We start from the raw sequence: 24,555 nt of genomic DNA on the forward strand, positions 1-24,555 counted from the left end.
ACGAGAATCTATCTAAAGTAACTAAATGGACGGTAAGAAAAAAGACAGAAACGAGTATTGTATGTACAGTTGAATAATCTTTGGTTTTATCGATTGGCTTCAATTCTGCAATGCTTTTAAAGCCAGAGTAGAATCAACAGTAATGTTTTCTTGCCATGGGTCAGGGCGATCTGGGTTGTTTCGCTATTGGGGTGCGTAAGGTAAAATAGACTATCGGTGGAGATCACATTGCATGACACATCTTTTTATCGTGACGTTTGTTCGTCCGGCATGATCATCAAGTAAACTACTTCTAGTAACCAGCGGTAATACTCTTCAGTATTCAATGCATGAGCTAATGGTTCGTACACACAAATATTGCATCAGTTTGTAAAAAGGTTTTGAAGGCATTAAAATAATCCTAAGCGATGGACAATAAGAAAAAATATTTGTAACCACTCCAGGGTGGATCTGAAGGCTCCACACGGTACGAGATCTATAACTTCATATTTCTAGCGATTTGTTCAGATGGCACAAATATATTCGATTTTAGATCCTTTTTGGTAATATTGAGAAAGGTCATATTGAGCCGGAAAGACTAAGCCACGGTGTGGTACGGCATAATCTGATTTAAATATTGTGGCATAAATTTTAGTTCAATCATAAGCTTTACGCTGATCAAAAATTGAGCCGCCGAAAAGTGAGAGAGTTCCAAAAATCTGCTTTTATTGTTACATGTTTCTGGCGCATCACGCTTCCGCATGCTGAAGCATTGTCGTCTCCTGTTGCAGAGAAACAAAGGGGACTTCAACCGAGTGGTGGTATATGCATGAGGATGTGTTATCAAGCCCGAGTAGTAAGCTGATTAGAATAGTCCAAATCCTTCCTTTGTTGATTCGTTTCCTCCTCGGACAAAGTTTTTTCGAGGAAATCTTTTGAAAGGAGAAACAGCATCTGTTTAGTTTCAGTGTAGCTGCTCCAGTGCTATCGCCATAAGGCAGTTGCTGCGAGCCAGGTGACATTACATGAAGTAGAAGATGCGTCAAAGTGACGAAGAAAACGAAGATGCCGGTTTTCTTGATCTGATGGTCTTTGTGTGCGTAAAATGTGTGTGTGTGTGTATGTAGGTACGTCTGTGGACTACTTTTTTATGTACGGAAGTCGTGTTTCAGGTGTTGGGAGATGGAGCCGAAGTATCGTGGCATCACCTGGATTCTACGCGGACCCATTTCACTCTCTATCATTGTACGTATAACAGCAGCAGCAGGCATATATAGCAGCATCGATTTAGCGCTTATTTATCTGGCCATCAGCAAAGGTTAGCGTTAACAGCGTTCAAGTAGGTCGCGACAACGAACTCGTTAATCTGTTCTGTTTTTTTAGTTTTTAGCTTCGGTCTGAGACTCTCTTGTTGGTCGCTGGCAAAAAAGGCTTAGCTCCTATGGGCGATATATATCTTTATACATGTTCTGTCAAGTTCTAAGTTTACCAAACAGTTTAGCAGATAATCGGTATGACCTAGTTGGCACGCTTACCTATAGACGCATTCCTGCCCACCAGGTAGCCTTTATTGTATGCTGTGCCAGTAAGTATAATTATTGGAAGGATTCATATTGTACCTTATCTCAACAAAGAGAATCTCATTTATCAATAATTAGTCCAAAATCATATGGTATAGTTTGCTGTTAGCGATCAATTAAGCGCAAAAGGCAACATACTATCTGCAGCCCCTAATAAAAGAGAACCAGTTGAACTCATCAGTGCCTCCTAGGTGGGCTACTTTTTTACAATGTATCAACAAAAAAAATCGCTTATTTGGCATACAACAATCCCGCATTCACATTGAGGTATTATTCAGATGTCACTGTCCCTTATCCAAACATGGGGGAACGAGCAGCGAACTTGTTACGAGACAGAGCCTGTGGAGCATACCACTCCGTGCCAGGCTAATCAAGGTCGAAGACCTATTTCCAGAAAGCCGATTAGGCCAGTGAGTCGTCAGCGGTTTTTAGCCGCCATTTTTTAATGTGACAGCCGTTGGTCTTTATGTTACTTTTGTGATCCGTTTAAGCAATCTACAAACTCCAGTTGCTTAATCGTCCGTCGATTTCCCGACAAGCACCACCGGCTTGGCCTATAGGCCTTGTCCTTTACGGCCCCACGTCCAAGTAGATTGTAGCACAAAACGTCCACTGCAAATAACAAACTGTGCTTTATGGTGGAGGCTCAAATAAATTTTCCTCTCCAAAGCGAGACCTCGAAAGGATTTGGTGCTATCGCGCTAAAAAATACGCTAATACCTTCCCACATCAAATTTAGCCAGTGACAGAGGTGCGTATAGACAAACGGGTTGTTCTTCGTCTTGCGCCCATATCGCAACGACCTTTCGCGATTCACACAAGTGTATAAAGCAATTATGCGCGTGTCTACGTATGTGGGCACGTTTGTTCAGTCGAGCCATACGGGCCGACGGCGGCGACACAGCTGTAGACGAAACATAACCAGATTCTGTTTTTTTTTTTTTGTACTGTTGTCGTTGTTATCTTTATTTCAGTTAAACTTTTTCTTCTTCCTAAGTATCACACGAGTTTTATTTGTCAAAATGTCAGCTGTGCACATACCGGATGCGCGAAAAGTTCGATACCGGTAAGCTTATTGGCAAACTTAGATATGCAAGATAGTAGCTTAGTGAAGCTGTTGCATTACATAATTTCAGAGGTAAACTATCTTCTAGTTCTTTTATTGTTAACACGCTTTACGGGTAGAAATTTGTTTTGGCGAGGGACACTAGCCCTTACTCGACTATTCGCTAGCAAGTTTTTTTTTTTCTTTTTTAATAGAATTAACCTTTGAAACTGGCTAGAATACAATCAAAAGCGAGTAAAATAGTTAAGGTAGACAATAAGAAAAGAGGAAACAACAAAGGATGTTAGCAATAAGAGTGGCTTCAGAAATCAGTCAATACCTTTTAACAAATTTAGCGTCTACAAAAACATATGGCTAGAATAGCAAATTTGTAGATTCTAACATGCGTGTCGAGTTGTCAATTTTAATGATTCCTCGTTTGAAACAAGAAAACATGAAAAAAAAATTACATTATTGTCATATAATTTTGACTAAAATGAGGGCTTAGAATTTCTCCGGCGTTGTAGTAACCATAGGGGTAAAGCTATAAAATGATCTTAATAGGCTCACTAAACTAAAACTTGTTTTTAATCTAGCGTGTTCGTACTTATAGATGGGAAAGTAATTCATCCCAATGCGACAAGTATCTATTTTCGTAGACCTTTAATATTGTCATAGATCGAAGTTGAAATCGGTCAGTATTACACGTTACGTTTCAGAAAATGGTTTAAATCAACACTCGTTTTAATTCCGTTATTCGGCGCTCATCAGATACTTACTTTAGCAGCCAGCCTCCTGCATAACGACCGGATGGAATTTATTTGGCTTTACATAGATGTCGCCTTTACTACGTTTCAGGTAACTTTCAGAACTTATATCATTTTAGCTAAAAAAAACAAATATATAGTTATTGTTCTATTAATTAATCTACTACTCGTAGGTGACAAATATCTCAGCGTCAATTGGAAGCGCCACTGCGTTACAGACGATTCACTCAGCACCACGTATTGCTTACTCAAAACAAAACCTAAGATATGTTCTTGACGTATTATTTTGGATAGCCTTTAACTGGTAAGTGTAGAGCTGAAGTTCGTTAACTTGGTTGAAGTAGAGATAATAAAAGATGTACGCTCCTAAATTACCAAAGCTAACAGGAACGGGATTATTATTCCGGATTATATTTTGACGACCGAACAAGCTCGGTCGGATCTTTCTGTCGCTGCCGGCGTAGTATTCGGATCCGGCTCTGCGTAGGCAATATCCGAGACATATCGATGCAGTGGACGACTAATTCACACCTTTCTAAAGTTTGATCAGGTAGAACATTTCCCAGCCGCTTGACGAAAAGACAGATAGTTTAGTTGTTGAGAAGGGAACTTGAAAGAACTGAGCATATGAAGAGGGCGAACATTTTCGGTCGAATAGCTTTTAGTAAGCGTTCACACAGTTGGTATCCAGGAGAAGTAGCGAAAATGACTGTAAGTAATGAGTAGCTTGGCTCATAGTAAGTTGCGTTTTAACTTTTTGTCCTTCGAACATTTTGGCTTTCGATAAACTTAACGCATTCATTGACCACTCAAGTTCACATGAAGTACGTGCTTGTTTAAGCATTTTTAAAAACTTTGTCAATGATTAATTCATATTAACATGACAAAAAATATAGAGATTGACACATAGTAACGGGATTAATATGTTCCATATTTCACACCAAAAATAGAAACAAGACTACAGGATTTGTTGTGGGCATCGATGAGGTGAAGGTAATACATAGTGTTGCTAGGTGCATTGTATCGCCCCAAGGCACTCCTGGTCATTTTTTCTGACAGTATCAAGATAGATGGGGGAGCCGTACAATGAAGATACGTGCAGAAAAGAGCAATCATATGCATCCCGTCACAGCTTTGCTCGCTGCTTCTAAATTAAAACTAGCGTAAGTGGATTATTCGTTATTGCTTAGTAAAGTCGAGTTTCAAACTGTCTAGGGGACCGAGTTGTTCCTTCAGGTTTCAGCGGCTGATTTTATCTTCAACTTGCTTCTCACCGCATTATAGACTAGTTTATTCAAAGTGAGCTCGCTAAAATCAAACAGTAAAATGGCCGTAAGTATTTCAGTTCAGGTTTCATGCAGTTGTCGATCTAACACGTAAACTAAGATTTAGTATCCAGCAAAATACATATGTAGTCCTTGTTGTAACGATAACGATAAGTCATCGGTTATGTAAAAACACAGCACAGCAAAGAAAAAATAGTAAAAAAAAAAAAAAAAAAAAAAAAACGAAAGAGCATTGTTCCTTTGAATTTTAACTAAACGAACTTTACCTTGTGCCTATCTTGCTGTGGACTAGAGTAATCGGCTTTGTTGACGTTGCATTCATATTACGGTAGACTGTAATATGTCCCGAAAATGATCCCGTTCCAGTGACTCTTCTTCAGCTAGCCATTGTAAAGTTCGTCAACCTATTCTATTGTGAACGAATTTAACGCGCTTTACATCTAACCTAGCTCAAATACCAGATGTACCTTTGCGCTAAACGGGCGACGATTCTCTTAAAATTCTAGCACAAACTCCGTTACTCCGTTGTCGTAACAATGTCTCCTTAATTTAAATCCATTAGTAACATGCACTTACTTTTTCTATCTTGTTCTCCTATTATATTACTCCATTAGCCCTGCTACTAGGTTACAAGTATCTCATTGACTTATGCCTGGCAAATATTTGACCTACGTTCCTGCCAGCCTAACAAGCATCCGGAGGCCGACGCCCTTAAAAGCCTCCAACCTAAGTTCTCCTGACACTCTCGTGTTAATTCGATATTTCATGGCAACTATCCGATAGAAGTAGTTATCATTTCTGACATCATCGGTTTGTTATTTTCATCGATTTATGTTATCGGTCTTGTAGTACTGCTAGAGTTATTCTAATACTCTGATCCAACAGTAAATTTTTTGCTTTGCTGAAGTGAATTCTTCAGCAAGCCCGTTACTTCATAGCAATTAACCCGTTCAGCCACAGGCAGTGATCTGAAAGCAAAGCAGCAATAACCGACCTCGAAATAGACAACGTAAACCCAAATAAAATTTATTCCACTCGAGTAATGTGAATCATATATACCGAAACTTTAGGTTTTTCTTGAGCATTTTAGAGATTACTACAATTCGTATTACATTTTCTTACGTCAGAAACGACTACTGCTCGGCAAAAAAAATGCGTTTATGAACTCTATTAGTACTTCATTACCTATGTCCTATTTTCACTCCAAGACGACTAGACCGCAAACATGTAAAATGTCTCCAAATCTAATATTGTTCTTCGGAGCTTGAACGAAGATAACTTTTCATTATAAATATTTAAATACTTCTTGACGATTGCGGAGCAATTGCCAAGACGTAAAATTCGCCTAACTAATCACTAAGCTCTATGAAGAAAAGGATTTCCCAAAAAAAAGAAATATATAAAAAAAGATGAATATTTCTAGCTGCAGCTTTTCCCCGGGTAAAATTCTGGCAGCTTACCAAAAATCAGCCCAATGCGATTGCCCTACATGGTCGATAATTGATTGAAGAGATCTATTTCTAATGTAACTCCACACACCATTCTATGCCACACGAGAATAAAGCCAACGGAACTATCGTAGATTTGACCTTCCTCTCTGATATATTTCTTACAGGGTTCAGTGGTAGCTCTACTATACTGTTTTGTAAATAATGAGGTGCAGTCAGAGGTGATCCGACTGCTGCCTGAACGTTTTCGACGAAAACTTCCCTTAGGAGACGGTGGAGGGTTCCCATCATCGACGAATTTCTCTAAACGAGATTCGCTGGCACCGGGTGTGTGTACATTCAAAGGTATTACCTCATTCCTACTACATCAAGCAGCGGTTATTATCACTTTTTCAGTTAATCACACCACATATAGCGTATGCATTCTACTTCTATGTTGATTATGGCCTGGCAGATGGTTTAGATCTACCGAAATAGGCTCTTGGCGCCATCTTCATTTCAGCTTTGTTTGACGGCGTATCACGATTACCAAACGACCACGATTCGTTATCCGTGCATGATACTACACGCTTTGCTAGACCCTATTAGACTATCCGATGGACAGTGAAACCCAACATGTTTGCCCTCTTCAAACAGTTACTTTATTTCAATATAATAACAAATAAAATTTTGACTCTCAACTATTAACGCTATATGATGTCTTGAGATCGGATGATGTCGGAGATACTTGAATTTGTGCGTGGTTGAAGCACATATTTACTTGACTACTTCAAGGGCAGTGAAAATATTGAGCTAGTTAATCGACGAAAACTAATTAGACAAACAGCAATGGTAAGCTCATTACATTAGTAATGTAATAGACATAGTTACCACAGAAAATAATCAAAAGATCAGTTTTCTAATGTCAGAATATCGGAATTCAGTGCCCTTGGGTAGGCAGAAATCTGATCAAAAACGATTAGTAAATCATGTTGAAGCTAGATGCAAAGCAATTATACAGCCGCAAGCGCACAACTTCATTCGATTTGCTATAAAGAAAAAAAAAAAAACTACCGTCATAAAAATATTGGAGGAAAGAAGGATTGTTATTTTCAGGCCCATTTAGCAGACAGCCTGAGCGAGTTGGTGGGGTGCGGGGGTACAGAAGAGAGATCGAACATTCTGTGCAGCGCGTTGTGAGGAAGTGTCGTTGATCTGCATGCCGTCATTGCTTTACTACATGTTTACCTATATGACAAAGCAAGCTTTTTTGTCTGTACGTCATCAGTCGATGACGCCAAACTCCGTACAGTAGACATTAATCATCTTATTTGCCTGTCTCTCTGTCTTCACGTATGCGTACGATGGAAACAAAGCGGCACCTGGTCAGGGACAGCTGCCATCAGCGGACATTGCTTATAACGTTTTGTTATTCTGATCGCAGAGGCGAATTGTCGTTGGTCGACCATCTCCGGGTAGATATCACGCGACAAGGATTTTACGCCTAGTTGGCCTTGGCTCATCGATAAAAATTGTTCGATTGCGCCATAGTGGCCAGCTGTAATGGGTGCAGCTACGTTTGTTGCACTTTTAACGAGGTGCCGATTTTTTGGATGCTTCTAAAACCGCTAATGTCGTGTGAAATTGAAGCACTATTAAATAGTTTTAGATGTTTCATTTGATCGCGTATAAAAGATAGGTTAAGTGTGGACCTAAAGACGCGGAGGGCCAAAACGATCGGAGACCAGACTGTCGAAGTCAAATGCGACGACGAACACTAACAAGGCCGCCAATTCAGCATTTGAGCAACATGCCAAACGGGATAGGCAACGCTGGGGAAGGTCCATAGATATCAAATGCTTGTCATAAAATCCGAACGGTCGTTCGCTACAAACTTATTAGCTGGCAGCAACTTAACCAGTGTCTACAATGGTACCATTAAGACATGATACGTTACCATTTTCCAGACACGAACGTCGTTAAAACGTGAGGCATCCGGAACAAGCGCGGTATGATTTCGTCGCCGAGTAGATATCGTTTAAATATGAATTTATCTTGACTGGTGACAAAGTCAGTAGACTGTCCTAGCTGTATTATTTTACTCCATTCGATGTAAAACCGGCCAACTGGATTGCAGGTTCAGCGTCTTGGCTAAGCTTTGAATTTTTCATGAGATGAACAAAACCCTTAAGATGGTTCCTTTTCTAGCGATGTGTATAGAGATGCAAAAGTTTGTAATTGTATTTGTGAAATGGAATCCATCTTACGAACATAGTAGATTCCCATAAATATATGCTTTTGCAGTTGATTCGTTTGTCTCTCCAAAATTCATAGAAGCAAGACAGTTTGACACAATGACTTACTTTACATAGGTGGTACTGTTTTTTCATTATGCTATTACTTTAATTTGGTGGTGTTGCACCACCCTGATCCGGAATTAGCGCGTGGACCTTCCTTTCATACGGTTCTCAAGTAATGAAAGGTCTGATCGTCTTTATTTCAGTGCACGGGAAGCGCCGTCTACTTCGACAGGGATCCACACAGACGTGCACCGTTCGCGAGGAAATTAGTCTAGATAATATACAACAGTTGGGCAACATTCGGTGCCAGGATAAAAGCAATCACAAGAGCGGGCTCAGCAGCAATGGAGACCAAAAAAGCAAGAATAATTCCAATGAAACTAAGCTACTGTTAAGCAGAGGACGTCCATGCAGCGGTCGAGAAGATGTGCTCGATGGAGGTTTACATAATGATTCATGTGTCTAACAGAAACTCAAATGGAGCTTAGCTCATGTTGGATAGACATCACTGAACCGACAGTCAAGTACGATACTGTGCAAAAAACGCTTGCATCAACGTTTGCGAACAAGCCTCAAAACATGTTGAACACAAAATATCGCAATTACATGATGTAGCCCTGGTGTGCTGATTTGAAGGGCGTAATTCGTTCTTTGCGGTGTACCTGTGTGCTCTCAGGAACACATAAGAAGTTCTTCGAACAGTGAGGCACTGACACGTCTCTCATTTATGAAAACCGTATGCGCAAAAGGAAAAGCTCGTCTTTCCAATGTTCGCTTCTTTTGTTTTTGTCATGCCACAGCCAGCAGCAGTAGAAATTATTCACAGGCTAACCTGCGACGATTCGACGGCGTAGAATTTCTGTTTTCAAGCGGGATGTCATTCTTAGCCAGGCAGCAATTTACTTATGCAAAACACAAGTTAAACTTTTCTCCTACCACGGCGTTTGGCCCGTATGACTTATACGACTAGAGAAGGATTAGTTTGTCATGGGCGAAAAGAAACCGCACGATGGGATCTTTCTTCGCCTATGCATACGATCATTTTGCAGTGATCCATTAGCAGGTATGTGAAGTAGCAGACGGGCTTCATAGAGTGCTCTAGGTACTGTCGATATTTGCTATGGGCCCTCAGAGAATAGAACCAATAGTGTTAATATGTTTAATTGCGAGTATGTAAGAAGTGAAGACGAAAACTGACGTACATACGAGACGATTAGTTATCAGAGATATTTTCCTTACGCGACCCTTAGGCACAGAGTGTTATGGTATTTCCCCAACAAACTTCTGCTCTTGCATAGCTCCTGACTACAACACGAGCGGGCGTAAAAGTGTTATTTCGTTTCCTAGACTAAAGACTTTTGGCACGGTCGCACGGAGACTTGCAAGAGTGCTTGCAGTCTGTGGATACTATTAACATGCCTACTGCACAACAGGGAAATTAGTAGAAATAGCAGAGCTAGCTCATAACAACGTAAATTATGTACATACACGCATGAACATGATTATAATGAACAATTATAAAAATATAAAAACAAAAAAATCATATACATTGATGTGAATAAGCGACGATACGACACAAAGTTGCAATGAAGATAATACAATGCGTGGAAAAGATGATTGGGAGAACATTCATCTAAAATTGCTATTACGTATACGTGTTAATTCATCGTTCCAACCATTATCTGTGTTGATTAATGCTTGTTCAACTAATGAAGCACACGATTGGCCTTGAACGTGTTTTACGGTTGGTTGGCAGGGGCAGATATGTCATCGCCCTTCTTCACACACTTCAAATAAAACAAAGAAAAACTACATACATGCTGTTGTGTGTTGAAGGATGCCATTTAAAAAAAAATGAATTACCATATACTATCAGGTTTGTGTCATGAGAGAGACAAGGTGTGTACCAAATAAACTCGCTTAATATAGCTAACTTACGTCTGATGTAGTCCGCACATTCAAGGAACACCAAACGCAAAAAAGCTAACTTACAACCGTAATTATAGCAGGGCTTCCCCTGCTTTTTATGGTTGGGATGACCGGCTAGTATTATAATACAGTTTGTATCTAAACTGGAGAAACTGTTAGGCACAATAGGGACCTACACTGGTTTCTCAGTGTTTTCTATGCACGTTACTCCTGCACAGAAAGAAGCTTTCATTGTAACGGAAAGAGAGCTATTGCGAGTTCTGTGGCATATTCGATGTGCTACATTTTACAGCTAATCCATAACAAACTAGCGAACCTATAAAAAAGATGTTAATTTCCATCTTTAGCACAGCACTCAAATACACTACGATGATAAACAACTAGTTACCTATCCCCAGACGGTATGATCTCTTGAGGTGTAATTTCGCGAGAAATTGACGTCCGCATGCAGTTGTCCTGAACACCTACGACGTGCCGAAACGTTTATGTTTGCCGGTAGAGTATAGGATTTTTCGCATCTCCTATCTCTAATGAATACCTGGGATCGCACTCTTGTTCAGCGAGGCGAGCTGAAGGTCTGAGAATTATTCGAACTCTCTATCAACGTATCTCTATGAGACAGTTTACGGACGTGCCGAGGCGTCTTTGTCGATCGTTGACCTGCGACTTGTTTTTTTTAAAGCCTACTTGAATTTTTTTGTCCGTAAAAAATGTCATCACAGAAATATAAACATGAATTTTGAAGTAAAGCCAGAGTTGCTAACTGTCGCCGGAATATATTAGTACATAAAATTTACTTTATTGTACTATATTGTTCGATATTCTTTACATTAAAGCTGCATCAATTACTCACGGCGGCATCATGACGACCTTATTGCTACGTTCACCTAAAGTTAGCCGTTAATTAAGTGTGAACTGTGTACAGACAGACATATGAAATGTGGCTAACGAGCACTTACGATCTACAAAATAAACCTAAATTATGACTCTGTATAATTCGTCGAGTATTTTTTACATATAGAACAATGTGTACCTGTAAAATGGATGAACGAGTCAAAGGATTCCGTTCAACAACTCGATAGTTCAAGTTCAAATCCTTGAATCCATAAATTCCATGGGTCATGGTGGATAGTGCCGGACTTGAGAAGTTTTTCCAACAGGCATATGAAATGGCATGGTAACTGCACAACCACCAGCTATTAATATTAATCCCTAATTTTTTCGTAATGTTTTGTTTTCCTGATTATGCTTGGTCGTAGTTTCGCCGAAGGCTAACATTTGAGCTAGAGTAATTGCATGCTTGCTAGTCCACGACTGCCAGAGCAATGAGCTCAGAAAGATCTGTATCAGCCGTTCAAATTGCACCGTTATCTCTGCTAGATAGAACATTGAATATGTTGGTAAGGATAAGGCTTCTTTCGTATCCACCCGTGTCTCATGAAGATGTGAATTAATGTATCAGCTGCGTTGTATTGGGCGGCTACATGTAACAAAAAGGTCAACAGGCCATTGTTAATTCAGTCATCCGGCCATGCACTCTCGAATCAACCAAAATTCAAATCCGACCTCTACGGACATCATCCTGGCGGGGGGTCTCTAGGCTTACACCGTTTTTCTCTCACGAACCCTGAAAATTTTATACATACAAAATTTTAACTTAGGTATTGATGTATTTAAATTTATCGCAGTAACGAGTGTGAAATATATGTAGGATTTCCCAATTTGACCTTTTTTTGACCTGCATGAATATCAAGAAATACCGAATTTCATACCCTGCAATAGCATGCAAATTGTGCCCCTCAAATTTAACTGTTATTAATTGAAACATGGGAGCTAAACATCATACGCTGATATTATGGAAACTGCTTGGGTACCTGTACAACGTTGGAGCTCTGTAATGCTCAGCTTTTCATTCCTGCTTCGGAAACTTGAACCGGCTTGCCAAACATCCAACGATTAAAGAAGGTTTAACCATCACTAACGTAGTTTTCCTTGTTCATTTAAGTATGAAGCCTGCCGAAGCGACACTGACCACTGTGCTTCTTGACTGTGATACTGTTTCGTCGATAGTCCGCCGTTGAGTAACAGTGGAGAGAGGTCCTTCTCAGAAGCATTCTTACGGTAAATACAGAGGATTGTGTCGAGTTCTTGGTAGCGGCAAAGCAAGCTCTTAATGCAGATATTATCTAGAAAGTTAGAAAGGCACTTCAAGTTCGTTGGACGATGTGCACTTCCGTCACTTAAAAGCAATAATGCAAAGTCAGCATAAAAGTAGGATACAAGTAAAGGCAAAGACTTTTTTAACTTCTTGTGTTAAACCCCACTACAGCGGGTCAAAGATCGGTACTTGTCTATACACGCTCCTGGCAGACATAGTAGTTAACACGCAAGACATTCGTTCGTTAACAGAATTATGTTTCAGAGGTTCACTTCGTGAAGTATCATCCATCTAATTGCGGCAAACGAACGCCTCAAGTAAGCACCTGCGTTTTAAAAAAAACACCAACAAAATTAGGCGCATCGCCTAACTGTGATATAATCGAGCCGTCACACAGGCCAAGTGTAAAGATCTTTCTTTAACTGAAGTGTGTCAAAGACTTTGATAAGCCTCCTTTGCACAAATTCATGGTGCAGGTAAAGTTAAATGATTTATTTATGATTTTTTTATTATTAAGCGGAAGAAATGCATTTACGATTGCGTAATATTATAGTCAAAGTATTAATCGTGCAACATCAGAAAATCAAATTTCTAAATATACTACTGTAATTAGAATTCTTGCTTGTTTATATGCATGCACACAATTCCAGTCTTTAATAATTAAGACTGATTAGGACAGATACTAGAGTAACGTTAGGGTTCAATCGTTTTCACAACACAGATATACTGACGGATATATTTAGAAGAGTGCATCTCTATGGAAGGAGTATCGACAAACAAGGTGTGCCAATAGGACAGCAAGTGATTGAACATAATCCTTATAGTACATTATTTTTCAGCTTGTAAAACACACCGTTGAAGCTTAACTCATCGGGGTCATTCCGCGCTCCCTACTGTTAGCCTAATCCCGATGCCGTTCAAAAAGTAAACGCTTTAGCATTAGTATTGTTACAGACCACTGTGATGTGTTGTCAACAACGCAAATGTCGTCCGATGGCCGTCAAATAAGTAAGCTAAGTTGATCACAACAAAATAGCCGTTAAATCTGACAATCGATCGCGTGCGGCACGTGCAAGTAATGTATAGTTTTTTTTGCGTATTTAGACTACATCTGCTTTTAGCGTTAACTTCGTCATTTTAATTCGACGCTAATTGGGAACAAACAGAATGGTGTTTCACCCCAGATGCCCTTCTTAATCTATAACGCCGTTCTCTCATAAAAGTTACATTTGAGTTACATTACTACGCTTACTGAAATCAGACGCATACACTACATTAACTAACATAAAACTAATTACGTTTTAACAATCAAGTACGAACATACGTGGCGCTTCTTAGCACCAAAGAACCCGGATATGTATCGGAGGACAAGGTCAATAATGTCAAAATGAGGCTTTTCCTAAGCACAAGGGGCACTTTGTCGCTTACGTCGATTTTGAAGCGATACTCGACAAAATATTAAGAGGTTGGGTTTTGTTCAGAAATTTTTAGAAGCTTATCCGGACCATTGGCTCGAACTTGCGGAAGGGTTTTACTACAACACAGGATGGCGCGGCAGAACTAAACCCCTTCGAACAAATTGCAGGTTAGGCCTTTGACGGCAACCTCAATCCCCTATTTTTCTCAGTATTCCTGAACGATTTCCGAAGGAGGATAAGTGGCAGATACGAAACTCTGAGAGCAATGTGGTATGACACGTTGATGGTCTACGGGAAAAGTCGCTTTGAGGTGCCGCAGGCAGTATATAATAAACGCCGCCCTAGAAATAACATTAAAAGAGACAAAAGCCATGAAGTTCCGAAAGATAGAGCCACTAGCAGCAAATAATACGTTCCGGTTGTGTTCCTTGCCCCTGGAGTGCGTGAATAGGTTTCACTTATCTAAACCTGGCCTTATCCTGCTCCGGAAATCGCTACATCAGGCATGTAACAAAGCACGTAAGGAATATTAGTAGATAGCGTTGCACTTCTTGCTGAATACGACGATACTCCTTTTCAGTATTAAGCTCGCACACCGCATGGCCTCATACGCTACTAAATTCCTCTGGAAGAACCCTAGCGCAGCATAGCTGTGTACGTGGGATCGAATGATGCCTAGGTGTACCAAAACAGCACTGGGCCTGCACAAATCCTGCCTACATCTATTTGCTAGCAGATACGTAACTATTTTCTGAGGATCTCCAACGCCAGTCTGGCTTACTGAATAGCTGGAATTCATTTGACAGCGGGTCGAATGAATGGCTAAAATCGACTTAGTTGTTGTTGCCATTGGCGCTTTGGTGGACGAAACAGGAAAGAAATTACACGGACACGTGATAGCCTGCTACGTAGAACAGAAAACGGCGTTTATGTTTGCGCTGCGAAGACCTCCGTAAACAGTAGCACGCTAGCCAATGACGCGTTCTTTGAATAATGCGTTACTTTATTTACACTACAGTTCATGAGATCTTATGTAGTAAAGTAGTTGACAAAACTGAAAACGAAAGATTACTTGCCGCAGCTTATTTATCGATTGGATTTTTTAAAAATACCTGTATATTTTGAAACGGTTCGGTTGCCCAGACAGATCAAATTTGTTTCTATCATTGACACATTGTAGAAATCCGTATGCATGCAGAGATAGCAAGCGATCTTCAAGTTGATCGTTATAGCCCGTGAATAGAATAATGTGTGGTATAGTATTGACACCACGCAAAGAAGATGGTTTTCCGTCTAAATATAGCGTTAACGCTGCGCTTCTATCTTCAGTAGGGGAAATTTACTCTGGACATCTTCGCTATACGGCTGAGAAACGTAACCCGTAATCAGTATTTCTCGTTAATATCTCTTAGTAGAGTTTCTGTCATGAAGTCTCCAATGCGTTCTGGCATTCGAATTAGCGTGACGGTTTGGCGATTACCTGACCGTTTGCACGTTCTGAGGGTCGATGCTTTATCGAATTAGCAGTGAACGAAGACCGGACAGAGCGTGGTTTTTATTAGAAATTACATAGCTACTCGTAACTACGATATGCATCTATTTTAGTCAATATATACAGCAGAGGACCCATCAATAATCGAAGTATCGAATGTTATCATAACTGAACGTGTATCTATTTCTATCACTAACTGTATTCGGGAGGGATCAATGAAACTCAATCACCCAATGAAATATTAGAGTTATGTAAAGCTACAGTACATCAAACCGGAAGCTGATATATAGAGCATCTGCGCTACCAGCGATAATAGCCTCAGATTAGTATAACGTACATTGTCTCTTGCTTCTGACGCAAACGATACAAAATGAGCATCTATAAACCTCTGACTCTTCGTTAGTCTAGTGGCAATAAAATTAGCACTCAGCAAATCACCATTTCGAATTTTACTCTGCTTTTTTCGTGAAAGGTGTTCTACTACACCGGTCGGGTGTATACATAAACCAAACAAAGTTCAATGAGAGTAACGGGGTTGGACTAGTGGAAACTTTTAGTTTGTATTATAGATATATTGAAGCGTATCGAAATAATGCCCGTGGCTAACAGTAGTCGCCATAACAAATAAAAGTCTCCGATAACCAATAATTATAGCTCTCGTTTTTTGCACCGAATCGTCTACCGGGTAATCGTGATGCTTAAGCTAGCATTCTATTTGAAGCCAGTCTCTTCATACTGGCAAAAAAACTCGGATACGCATACGATGCTTCCATCACTCCGTACGAAGTTGAGCGCCGAATATGTACTTGTAAGTTTTGAACACACGAGGAACTATATTTCCTTCTTTAAACCTACGTTGCAGTTATCGTAGGAACAACATGCGCTCTATCTGGTCAATAACTTTACCTGTTAGCACGTTCCAGAAGACAACTTTAATTTCAAGCAGACAGTTTAAAGGCAACTAGCACTTGTGCCCAACAGATAACACAGGACTTATACAGGAGCAGTGAACAAACTGACGCTATCTTCGCCTAGAGATGTGTCTCAGGAGGACAGGAATGCAATTGTATCTGGAACGCACGCTCCGAATGCAGCAGGGTAGGAAGCCATCAGGAGTTTTGCTAAGAGTTTCTTAAGAGCGTCGAAAGCAGCCTTTCCAAAAGAGGCCCACTTTTCTAAGTCACCAAGAACTTTATTTATTAGATCATCCCATAGAAAATATCAGGGCATTATTATTTAGAAACAATTGCTTTCACCCTTTTTCGCCTCTGGCAATCCTAAATAGTTCCCAACCAATTCATATAACGATCTTTCGTCGTAATTAGTTGAAAAAATACTTCAAAGTAGATCCCGAAGGTCGGTGGCCCGTGCGATATCTTTTTGAGGACATCCACAATGTTGTTTAGCTTTGCAAATATTTCAAAGAAAACTCACAGCAAGGAATACGTAGACAAAGAGCGTAGTAAGAGCGGAAAAACATCAATATGCAGCACATACGCAGGGGCAATATGACGAACAGCTATCTCGAAGCGCCTTATGTACGGTTTGCGAAAGCTTTTTGTTTCCTGAATCGAAAACAGCACGACGATACGATTTGATGGTAGTACTTATGGCAGTCCACAGGTCGAACTCGACTGAACCCGTTTCCCGAAATTATAGATCATTGGAAACGCTCATTTAACCAAGTATCTAACTGGATTTTTTGGACGGAAACAGACGCAGCTTACTTACATGTTACTACATATAAATCGTTGTTATCGAAAGTTGACACATTTGAGATAATCTGTTATGATTTTTATATTTGTTCCTATAGCTAGTCTTAGTCAAAATGTTATTAAATTGGAATATTGTGTAAGTGAAAAACACTCTAACTGTTTTAGAAGTGTCATGAATAAACGTAAGATAATAATGATAATATAAATCAATGCTATACGTTTATTGCGTTAGGAAATATCAGCGAGTTCCTCAAACGGAAAAGAGTTATTAGTAGATACTAAAAATGCGGCAATTTCATCTGCAAGCAGCAAAAATATACGGGTAGAATATGACGTCGGCAATATTTTATTTATATCGATTAAGGTATTATCTCGTTTGATATGTTTGTTTTGCGGCATCCTCAGTCATCCCGTTGTTTCAAGTGGAACCCAGAGTTGAGCTGGAAGCACGATTAGAAATCCCCCGTATCAATATCTAATTTGCATTCTAGAGAGGAGCAATCTAATTATCAGAACTACCGAGTACTAGTACGAGAAAAAATTGCTACTTAACTGACCTGCGAAAACCAGAAAAACATCAATATACAGTACAGGTTTACGCTATATGATAGATGTGTTTATATATCGGCCAAAAAATTGAAACATAAGGAATATAAAAACAACTGTTCCTTGACAAATGCTATAGATGGTTTGCTACTGTGAAAAGATATGGTAGCTTCCTTACCATTCACAAAAACGCTACATGGGACGAAAGCAGCTAGTGATATAGACTCGATGGAGAAATCAGTAGGCCCTTTAGCACGTCGACATCTTTAGCTACCTTCGCAAGGACATATTGTGGTCGAATTTGGATTGTGTGCTTTAACACAATATGTACCTCCATCAGGACGCTTTTTTCTTTTTTTGACGGTAATCGATCTTACGAAATTTCTTCCACACAGTTGGCAGTACCTAACTTCGCTGGACTTTTGCTTATTAACTTTTTGAGAACAGGAAATTTCTTTAGAAACTTTTTTTACATTTGTAAGACGAGGTCGTTTACTGAAATGCCTTTTACAGTCTGCGGGTGCCCTTAAAACCTCCAAAGTGAAATTCCTTCTGTAGGGTTAAACTAGCACATTTCCTTTGGCCACATCCAGCGACAGCCTTTACACTCAAATTGTTTTTTAACATTATAATTCTTGTCGCTAGTAAACTTGTCCAAGTATTCCACTATCAAATAAAAGCTCGTTTTTGATATTTCAAATGTGATCCATTCAGGTGTTCATACTCCAAAGCTCAGGTGTTTCGGCTTAAGAGTCAGTAGACCTATGTAAGTATTCACCCAATCGAAATGAAAGGGTATAGCAGTGTCGGCGACTACAGAGCAAGATACAAGGGCTTTTAATGATGCGGCCGCTAAGATTCGGGCCATCTCCTCGTTAACTATAATTTAGGACTGACATCTCGTTATGGTGTATTGCAATCGATTAAATGTATGTATTAGTTATAGGAAAACAAAGACTACGCGCCAAAGAAGTACAAATAACCGGATCACTTCGTACAATGTTGAGTGAATAGGAAGCCAGTCGGAGACATGCATCCGGGTCGGATATCCACAGATGAATAATTTAAGAGGGCTTTGTATCGAGGTACCTATCAACTACCTGGTCGTAGCTCTCTACTATTAAAATAAATCACTTATACGCTGATTTCTGGCACAAAATAAGTTTTGATCTAAGACGAAATAGGTTGATTAAAGACAAGGTTTCGAGGCAAGTCTGTGTGTACACGCATTTGCTAAATGCGAATGCCAACACTTCATATGATCGCTACGGTAATTAAATACGTGATAAGTAGGTCCTTTTAGTCGGGGTTTAGGACCGTCGGGGTCATAGAACCGCTATTTTTTAATCTGTTACATAACACTTGTATACGACTGTGCTTTGACACATAAGATCGTCAAGCAAAAATCAGGGCTTATGAGGGCGAGCATGGTAAAGATGTCCGCGCAGACTCAAGGAGCAGCTTCGTTGCTCCAATTTGTTCTGTTTTTAATAACGTAACATCCATGCTTATCCTGACACGTGAAAACAGGGGCACAATTTATCAGTCTTAGATACGAAGATCAATGCAGGATTTTTACAACTTTATAGCATAACAGAACGCATACGAGCTTACCTGTTATGATGCCCTTGTACCACATCTTAATCAATTTACTAACGATTCAGGCATATTCTGGCAAAACAAGTGCGCTCTTAGAATGTGCATACAATAAATGGTTCGCTTGTCAAATGCAGCGTATTGAAAGTTGTCTCTGGGTATTTATATGGTACCTGAGCATTTTCTACACCGTGCAGAAATATTAGTCACGCGTATATCCATACTATAATTAGCTGTGCAAGTTTAGTTTAAGGTGTTCGCGTTTTCCAGTACAGGAACTTGGTAGCAATTTCGGTTGTGTACGTAAATTCTGCACAGCCCATGATGAAGCAATGACCGTCGCCTACGCATACACATTATAGTCACTAATCCACATCGCACAATGGGCTCGAGCATGATCAAGAGGTCCCGTGCTAACGGTCCCTGGCCAGTCGTAATGGTAACTCAGCTTGCAGATGCAGGTTTTTTCCATTACAGACAACAACTTGACGCTCACAAAAAATCAGCGTAAGTGACTACTATAAACTGGAGCATTGTTGACATGCATTGTTATACAGCCCCAAAACTACTAAGCTGTTACAAATGGATCCGACGGAATTTGACACTGAAGCATTTTGAGTTATGCACCACTCGTATCCAAGCTTTAATTGATAAATGCTTGAGTGTTCTAAGGATTTATCATTAGAAACCAGTCAAGTTTACTCCAGGAGAAACTAACTCGGAACGAAAAACATTTTCCGGTCCCGAAAATCCGCGCTCAGAGTTTTTGTTCCTCAAGGGCCACAGCGCTGCCGGGATTCACCGGGGGGTAAAGACATTAGATCTACACAAAAGCACAGTACGTGAATGGTGCACATATCTCAAGAACGGAGATCGGAGTGTTGAAGACAAGCAAGGGGATAACCAGATGTGGGGACCCGAAGCCGCATTACCGGAATCGGAGAGGCTTCTCACGAATGGATAGCTTCGAGTCTAAGGATAACTGGCACTTAATATCTAACGTATTACAGAAATAGAGCCCAAACCCGCGAACTGCGAAAATTTAGTAAAAATTGGATTTCCCTGAAATTCACCCCGGCTAGTTAATGCAGTCCACGTGCAATGCGTGAAACTTTAATCGATAAAAAAAACCGCCTGAAGTGTACGATCGTCATAGAGGAAGAACGGTTCAATCTACACCGTCAGACGAGGGAATGAGGTCACTCTGAAGAGAAGTCGAGCGTGGTGGCAATGTCGAGTATGTTCAAAAGTAAGGTGATAGTGATACTGGCAATGAACCTCAAGGAGATTCGCTGGGGAAAATGAAACAATGAATACAGCACTCTATTTCACGTTCCTCGAGGGAATCATGGACCGTTAGCGCGTTAATCGAGAGCACGCAGCCCGGTTACTCGATAACGACGCCAGGTCTCCTTCCTGAATTAATCAAGTAGTATCCAACGTTGGCTTCATTTCACTTATTTTCTCTATCTAAGTTCATGTGATCACCTAAAAAGGGCGACTGGTACGTAAGTATATCCCACTGCTGTTGATATAACGTGAGAATCCATAGATTACATATGAGAACGTAGATGGTGGGTTATGGCTGCCTAGAATACTGAGATCATTGTGTTTTATTTACTAAAAAATCGGCCTCCTAACCTAGTTAGTTTAGGTTTGTCAGATTCGTTTGTGACAGCCTAACTAGTGATGATCACCTTGTTTGAAGAACGTTTGTGTCTTGTACGGCAACATCTTGTGTCTCATAGGATATTCGTCACTTGCTGATTAGAGACCAATCCGTCTGGGTTTTGTTTACCAGTATATTTTCTCTGCAGCTCCTTTCTCGCACTAGTTACAAACCGGCCCATCAGTAACATCAGTTTTTCTACATGCCGTGCATTAGCAGTCGTTTACAATACGGGTTTTCCAAATATATCGTTCATGTATTGCGCTGTGTAATTGTTGTTTCGCCCCAGGCAGAATTTTTCGCACGCATCTCAACTGACACGCTCGACGTACGTAGCAAACTCCTACTCTATACATATGTATCGTACGTAACTAGGAGAAAAAATCAAAGGAAAGTTTTAGACAGATGCACCTACGCGGCTTACTATACAATTCCTATTTACTAATAAAATGAATGATAAGTTTAAAACTGTTTAGGCTGTTTATAGACAACATTTCCGAAGACCAAAAACATCAAAGGGCCCCCATAGGCTAAAAAAAAAAGCTACTGAGAAGTCGGAACGAAACGTTTCAAAATCTGTAGAACGACCATGTCTTGCGCTCGGGATCAGCAAATCCAATGCTTATCGCACTTTAAAATGTCAATCAAAATCAAAAAGTTTCAACAATCTCATATGCTATCAACCGATAGGTAGAGGATAACAATTTTCCAAGTACAACTTAGAAGATCCACAGAAAGCAGGATATTGATAGAAATATTCATATTCAACGTACGATCTATCGACACAATTGCACTCAGAACAACGGTAAACAAGCACGTTTAACAGGAACAATACGTAAAGAACGTTGTAGTGCGGCATTTCAGGCAGTCTGTTCTCTGGGCTATTATTAATAGTTAGGCTGTATTTGAATTGATATTATCATCACAAAAGCATATATAGGTGAAAATATTCCAAAGAGCCCGGTCCCATAGAACACCCTGGTCAATTTTCAGACCTGACGCCAATGTATTTTCCTTGAGGGAGTACCTCGCCTACACCGGAAACCGAGGACGCGGAAACCGTGATCAAATGAAACAAAGTTGACCCTTATTAGCCATGAGTACACATCAAAATGTGCGATTCATGCATTTTATTTGTTTACGATTTAAATACTTATATCTGTTTTACATATGTTTTTAGATTTTCTTCTGAAACACCCTGTACTTTATTACCATAACGGTTGTTGCAGACTCTCGTTGAGCTTCAACCAAGTAATACTGTTCATTGACTAATTATAATTAATTAAGCATTTGACTAATTAAGCATAGTTCACTATGGCATACAATAATATGTGTATTGATGATAAATTATATGGAAATTTATAATTTGTCATATGGAAAAAATAATGGAAATTAGAATATTTATACGTTATCACTGTATGAGCTGCATTGTTATACGATGTGCTACACAGATATAACCTTAACAAATATACTTTTCTTTTTTAATAGTTATATATTTTATAATTTTAGGATTAAGAAACGGTAGAGCGTATCAATTAAGCGTTATGGTTGAGCTTTAGGATTTTAAAAGATTTGACCGGATACGATTAGGATTACACCTGAAGGGAATCGATTACGGCATTGTTCTCTTCTAGAGGTTCAACGCAGCTATATAAATTATAAGAAACACTCATTCATTTCTAACTCCAATGTTCTTCCATCGTCCATCGGGGAAGTTTCGTTAGCGTTCTTTTATATAGAAATAATACCAAACAGTAAAAATAACCGAAGGTCGCACATGCTAAACTGAACAAGTGCGCACCTCTTTCAAACGTAACGATCGGGTTTTGCGTCTTCTAAACAGCGGTAAAAAGACTATTCGTACGTATTCCCGTTGCGTAAACAGAAGTGTTCCTTAACTACGTCTTCCTTGGTACAGTATATTACATCAATGTGTCAAAATAGCTAGCAATACAAATTTTTTATCAGCAGCGGTAAAATTAGATGGATCAGTTATTTTCTATTCCATCCGTACTGTGCCTCTTCAAAGAACTTTCATGACGAAGGACGTCCATTCGAGATACTAGTGGCAAATGCTTTCTATGGAAAATAGAAAAAAAACGTAAAATAAATCTAATACATAGAACAAAATCGTTGCTTATCGTTGCAAAGGAACTGCTACTAGCCGAGGTATTTTTTTCGTGTTTTTTATTTTTATTAGTTATTGTATTGAAAGAGCTTTAACTGCATTCAAATATATTGTGTGCTGCTCCTTTCTATCTTTTACTGAATGAAAGAATGAACCCACAATAACACTTCGCGTTTATTTCTTTAGTTTTTTTTTAAAGCCAAACAGTGTCATTGTCAACGAGTTCATCACAGCAGAGTATTTAGCAAAGATTGTATAAAGTTTACAGGTATACGTTACAAGACCGCACTTTATCATCTACCATAAAGGGGCTTTAATGCTGAATGCGGTTCGAAAATTACGCCAACCAGGACGTTAATTATGTAGGCCCTTATGTTATTTCAAACCGCAGACCAGGAGAATCATATATATATATATATATAGATGTTTGCACCTAAAAAAACCGCAATTTTGATTGGCTTTTGATAGAGAAGCAGCAATTAACATAAACAACGTTCGTTAGCGATGTTGCAGCATGTTCAATACTATACGAAACAGCCGTACAAAGTTCATATTTAATAGAGAAATTACATAAGTAACACATACTTACTACATTTACGGTGAGCTCCTTGAAGCGTTAATAAATATCTTGCTTATTTTGACGCGATCTTTCTTCTATGCTCTCCTTGAAATCAGTGTTATTAATTATACTACTAGGAACATCGTTCTCCTATCGAAAAACCTGCCGCTTCTATGTATCTTGACAAAAAAATCAGAAGCACATATTGCAGGGGTTCTAGAAGTTTGGTGGCGGTCACAGGGAGAAGCCATATACGAGTTGATATTAGATAGCGTAGTTAGCTAAACGCTTGTGGATTTCCAAAGAAATTGGAAAGACATTATATTAAAAAGATATTCCAGTGTGTTGTGTCAATATCAACTTTTTTGTGGATCAAGCTGTTAGATAAGAAAAAACAAAGAACGGCAAGGGTTATTTGCTTATACCTATGTATTTTCAATTTGCCTATTGAAAACTCAAGTATCAGGGTAGACCTATGAGCAGCATACCATTGCCTACCAATAATAGATATGAGTCAAAAATCGAACACCATTCTGACAAAATTGATAAAAATCAGTTGTATTTTTAAAACGGATTCATTTTTGATGTTTAGTATGAAGAATCAGTACCGAGCAATTAATTCGGATCGTCTAAATAAAGCACCGTTATAATGAATAACAATGAGAAGAATTTGATTTAAGCCTGTTTTGTTATTATTTTAAAGGTAATCTATAAACGACTGCTCTATTATAATACATGTGTGCTTGTATGATCCTGGTATTCTAATTCTACGAAAATGTCAACGACCCATAATATACTTATCAGCGTTTTGCTTAACATGTTTTTGTTTTAATTTACTTTATTTTTTTATGTTCACATAATTTTTTTAATTCTACACTGTATACTACGAATCGCATAAGGTCTAATCTACTGTCGAGACGTGCCAGCAGAGTGTAACTTTGACCTGAGAAAGCTACGACTA

The 24,555-nt window shown here is 39.3% G+C and overlaps 1 protein-coding gene and 1 long non-coding RNA gene across 3 annotated transcripts in view; one reads left to right on the top strand and one right to left on the bottom strand.

Annotated features, from left to right (window-relative positions):
- The window catches only part of LOC111270946 (secretin receptor), a 69,631-nt gene extending 58,322 nt beyond the window's left edge, over positions 1–11,309 (top strand). Inside the window, exons 7-11 of one of the 2 annotated variants that reach the window (XM_022851440.2) lie at positions 1,152–1,224; positions 2,534–2,625; positions 3,324–3,462; positions 6,273–6,450; positions 8,588–11,309. In XM_022851440.2, the coding sequence (XP_022707175.1) occupies positions 1,152–1,224; positions 2,534–2,625; positions 3,324–3,462; positions 6,273–6,450; positions 8,588–8,850 (745 nt within the window). In that variant the 3' untranslated portion in view covers positions 8,851–11,309. Of the gene's footprint in view, positions 1–1,151; positions 1,225–2,533; positions 2,626–3,323; positions 3,463–6,272; positions 6,451–7,528; positions 7,599–8,587 lie in introns of those variants that run through there. The other variant, XM_022851443.2, reaches the window with a different exon arrangement.
- A 9,502-nt stretch (positions 11,310–20,811) lies between these two features.
- Positions 20,812–24,268, bottom strand: LOC147752056 (uncharacterized). Its single transcript, XR_015315128.1, has 2 exons — positions 23,625–24,268; positions 20,812–21,278 (listed from the first exon to the last, which is right to left on the bottom strand). It is a non-coding gene; the product is annotated as an uncharacterized LOC147752056 (long non-coding RNA).
- Positions 24,269–24,555: the final 287 nt, after the last annotated feature.

This window comes from Varroa jacobsoni, unplaced genomic scaffold (genome assembly GCF_002532875.2).
Source record: "Varroa jacobsoni isolate VJ856 unplaced genomic scaffold, vjacob_1.0 contig00216, whole genome shotgun sequence".
Lineage (NCBI taxonomy): Eukaryota > Metazoa > Arthropoda > Arachnida > Mesostigmata > Varroidae > Varroa > Varroa jacobsoni.